The sequence below is a fragment of the Cataglyphis hispanica genome, chromosome 1 (genome assembly GCF_021464435.1).
Source record: "Cataglyphis hispanica isolate Lineage 1 chromosome 1, ULB_Chis1_1.0, whole genome shotgun sequence".
NCBI classification, from domain to species: Eukaryota; Metazoa; Arthropoda; class Insecta; order Hymenoptera; family Formicidae; genus Cataglyphis; species Cataglyphis hispanica.
Genome location: NC_065954.1, coordinates 5,043,214 through 5,047,293, shown reverse-complemented (window position 1 = coordinate 5,047,293; position 4,080 = coordinate 5,043,214). Strand labels below are relative to the sequence as shown.

At 31.8% G+C, this 4,080-nt stretch overlaps 1 protein-coding gene across 1 annotated transcript; it reads left to right on the top strand.

The window, feature by feature from the left end:
• The first annotated feature begins 1,715 nt into the window (after positions 1-1,715).
• On the top strand, positions 1,716-3,409 carry LOC126851135 (uncharacterized). The gene is made up of 3 exons (XM_050594790.1): positions 1,716-1,988; positions 2,325-2,564; positions 2,804-3,409. The coding sequence occupies exons 1-3, from the start codon at positions 1,760-1,762 to the stop codon at positions 3,043-3,045; spliced, it is 711 nt and encodes a 236-aa protein (XP_050450747.1). The 5' UTR covers positions 1,716-1,759; the 3' UTR covers positions 3,046-3,409.
• Positions 3,410-4,080: the final 671 nt, after the last annotated feature.

Here is a 4,080-nt window from a genome sequence, read left to right as displayed (position 1 = left end):
ATAAAGCATGTATCTTATTATTTTTTTTAAATAAGGCATCTTACTATTTTCTTACACAAGATAACACAATATCTATTTAAATTTTTGATAATAATATTTTTTTAAATAGTAGTAATTTTTTTTCTAGCTACCATACATTAAAGTTCGACTATTTATAAATAACATTATCTTAATATAAGTTTATATAATACAATTTTATAAAAATATTACATATTGTACATATATGTGATAATTTAATTTATTGATTATTGTAGCAAGATAGATGTAACAAAACTAAAATAACTTAAAAATATATTTTAAATTGTAATTGAGATATTTTTCTATTTCATGTTGGTTTCTTATTTATAATCTGATAAAAACATAATTTTTTTTCCCGGTAACTTCGTAATAGTCATTAGGGTGGAACGTTTGTACAACAATCGTGAAATGTCAAAATGTCACAAGAAAAGTGATTATCTCTTACGTATTTCCAATCTGTTTTAAAGTGTACGCGTTCATGCGTGTACAGAGCGTGCTGTTTCACAGAAAAACAGAGAAAATATATCTAAAACAATTTTCCCGCGTTGTTATAATTTTAAAAGCGTTTATCTCGCAGCATTATGAATACTTGATTGTGACAGCGACTCATCTCACGCAACGCTTTTATTATGTTTGATACGAAAGCGTTCAACATGATCGAGTAATAATTATTACTAGAGATCTCACTTATATCAAGTCATTAATATATAATTTTACTTGATGATAACGATTCCGAACTAATTGCATCTCTCTCATATTACATTTCATGTCGTTATGCTAAATATTAATACGGATCAAAACACAGAAATGCATGCACAAAGTTAAAACCAATAAAACGCAAATGAGTTTTTCATATTCTCGATATTATATATAACTGAATTTAATCCTGTACATGTACATATTCTATATCAAAGTTAATTCAACATGATGTTTTATGATACAGCTTAGCACGTCTTTTGCCAAAAATGTTATATTTGATGATATGAAATAAATGAAATAAATTTGAAATCCAACGTTGATTATATGTATAAAATAGAAAAAATATTTGTCACTCTTTCTTTTCTTATAAATCCGATATATCCTAAAATTCTAAATAAACTTTTACAGAATGGCATAAGTATAGTTATGTTCTGCGAGAATAATGTATTAGAGTCCTGTTACGTCAAACAATTCTACGAGCTATCGTCAGTAAGTTGATAGGTACCACCAGTTTTTGCATTCGCGATCGTTGAAAGCGCGAGATCACTCGTGCGGTACACACGACACAGATAATATCTCTTCGTCCGATCAATATAGTTTGTCTTAACGCGATACGCGAAATGTAATCGATTCATTGCCATCATTCGCCGGCGTTACTTTCTTGATGACGAAAAGATGCCTTTACATAAGTCGACGGTTGAATGACACAATCGTGACGGATTCTTTTCAATTTTTTAAACAATAGAATAACAATGATCGATGGACAACCGATTTAAAATCTCAAACAGCAATTTTTTTTCGGTGACATCCACTGTGAAAGATATTATGAAACTAGCGCAAGCCGCAATCAAATTTCTAGTTTAAGCGATTAATCCACAATAACGACTTGCAAGATCGATACATATATACGCAATGTTGTCTATTGTTTCCGTCTAAAGAATTATCTAGATTGAGAAAGTGGGAGCAATATAAAAGATTCAGCGAGATAGATTGAACAGACAAGGAATTGTCGAGACCGACGAGATTAAAGTAATCCTGCAAGATGTATTGGAAACTGTTTGTGTCATTACTTCCGCACCTGCTTATTTGTAACACCTTGGCTAGACCTATCATTTACGAGGCTGTCGAGGACGATGTCGCCGCCGTTGGCTCATTTATTCGCGAGATACGTCAACCGGCGCCGTTAAAAGTCGCTGCGGAAGTAGAGGATTTAATGAGCGTCGGCAACGCACCGAAATCAGATATTAAAAAAAGCATGAAAAACGCATCTGGTACGTCCTTATTTAATACTTTTTATTAAAATATACTTAAATAAAATAATATAATATTTAAGAAGAAAGTTATGGGAAAATATTGAAAAAGTAATTTATCAAATATTGATGCATGACAATTTTTGGAAAAGTCGTGGAGAACAAAAATATTATATCTAAAAAAGAAATTTATTAATTATATTATTTTTTATGTACATTGTATTGTTCTCTTTTATATATTGTATCATTTTTTCCTTGAAATAAACGGATTAACGTTTATTGTCAAATGCTAAATTTCATGAGCAACGTTAAATGTCTTGTTGAGCGTAACAAGGACGGACAACAATGCGGTTTTAGGCAAATCAGACGAGGGTGGTTACTACAGAACCTACGGAAGCGACGCGGAGGGCGAGAAGGGTTACTTGAAGGAAACCTACGGTAAAGGTGATCAAGGCTACAAGACTCTTGACACCTTCCACAAACAAGACGGCGACAAATACGAATTTGAGACGCAAACCAGCTACGGCAAAGATTTTGCTGACAATAAAAGCGAGAAACATCAAAAAGAGAAAAAGAATCGTGACCACGAGAGTGCAGGTAAAAAATTGTTAAATTATAATTGTAATCAGCAATATGTATTAATACGATAATATAAAACGGAGTAAAGAAGACTTAATAAATTATAAATTCTGTAGAAATATAATATCTATAGAAACTCGATTGTCCATAAGCTTCATCGAAACGCTTCTTTAAATTCGAATTTGAAGTGGCTGCTGTGGATAACGCGAAATTGTTCTTCATAAATTGTGTTTAATACGATATGAAAACTTTTATAGGTACTATGGTCGATACAGACTATATCGGTGGTGAGGGAGATCATGGTGAAGGAAGCGAATACTCGCATTATACTGGAAGTGACGATGGTGATCACTATAGTGAGCACTACACGGATAAAGAGCCGGAATCTTCACATTATGGTCATAGCGAAAATTATTCCTCTGGAGGTGGTGACGAGGGATCTTATGAGTCACATAGCTCTTATAGTTCCGACGGAGAAGACGGAGAAGATCATTATTAATTATCAGAGAGATGTATACTAATTTTATTAAAAAAATATTATTTTTTATTATTTTAATCAAATTCTAGAATTTTGTTTTGTTTAACCCTGCCCCATTTTATATTTACGTAAAAATACGCATGTATAGTTATTGACAACATAGCATGCGTACATTCATGTGTATGCACAAATAATTCATTTTCAGAGAATATGAAAACAATGCATGCATGCGCACGTGTTTTCTATTATATTACAAGCGACTATAGTGCGGATGACATATACGTGTTTGTATTATAGATAGTAATATAAAGAGATAGTAGATGTTAATTATGGTGTTTATGATATAGTAAAAGTTAATGTTTGATAATAAATTTATCACACATCACCGATGCATATGTTAATTTTATTTGGTTGTTATCTTTGAATTTTCCAGGTTATGCATACAATTATCAAGCTTCAAGTAATGTTTATTTGACGCGATTATTTCTACATGATTGATTTTTCAACCGCAATTATTTCTATGCGATTGATTTTTTATTTAATTAAAAATCTCTAATTAAGAGAAGCAAAGACAGCAAATATTTCGCAACACATTGCTTCAAAACAACGTAAATAAAGTAGAGTATGAGCTGCCAGGCAAATATATTGAACGTTACATTAATATTATAATAGTATTTCCATTATGAAATTTGCCGTTACGCTTTCGCGTTGGAATCGATCGCGAAAGTACGAGCTCAAAATTATCGCCCGGCGAAACTCGTTACATTAGCAATGTCCGTGCATGATCGATTATCAACAGCTAATCCATTCTGGGATGTTTCGCGTTGTATGCAAATAGTTTGTTCTCACAATTTGAATAGATGCATATCCGTTCGCCGAACCCTTAGTTACTTCATTTCTTCATCGAAAGCACATTTCTTGTCTAATCTTGTCATTTAAGAAAATCATAAAAACAAATGTATTTATTTTGAGCAGAATCAGCGATTCAATTAAACGATAAAGAAATGTAATTCTTTTAATGGAAATATGACAAAAAGTGAGAGTTTTCTTTTTGTC

What these genes read in the sequence shown, in the direction of transcription:
- LOC126851135 (XM_050594790.1), top strand. Translation starts at nt 1,760, where the DNA reads ATGTATTGGAAACTGTTTGTGTCATTACTTCCGCACCTGCTTATTTGT. An exon ending in AAGCATGAAAAACGCATCTG is followed by an intron (nt 1,989 to 2,324) that starts GTACGTCCTTAT and finishes ATGCGGTTTTAG; the next exon opens with GCAAATCAGACGAGGGTGGT. An exon ending in TCGTGACCACGAGAGTGCAG is followed by an intron (nt 2,565 to 2,803) that starts GTAAAAAATTGT and finishes AAACTTTTATAG; the next exon opens with GTACTATGGTCGATACAGAC.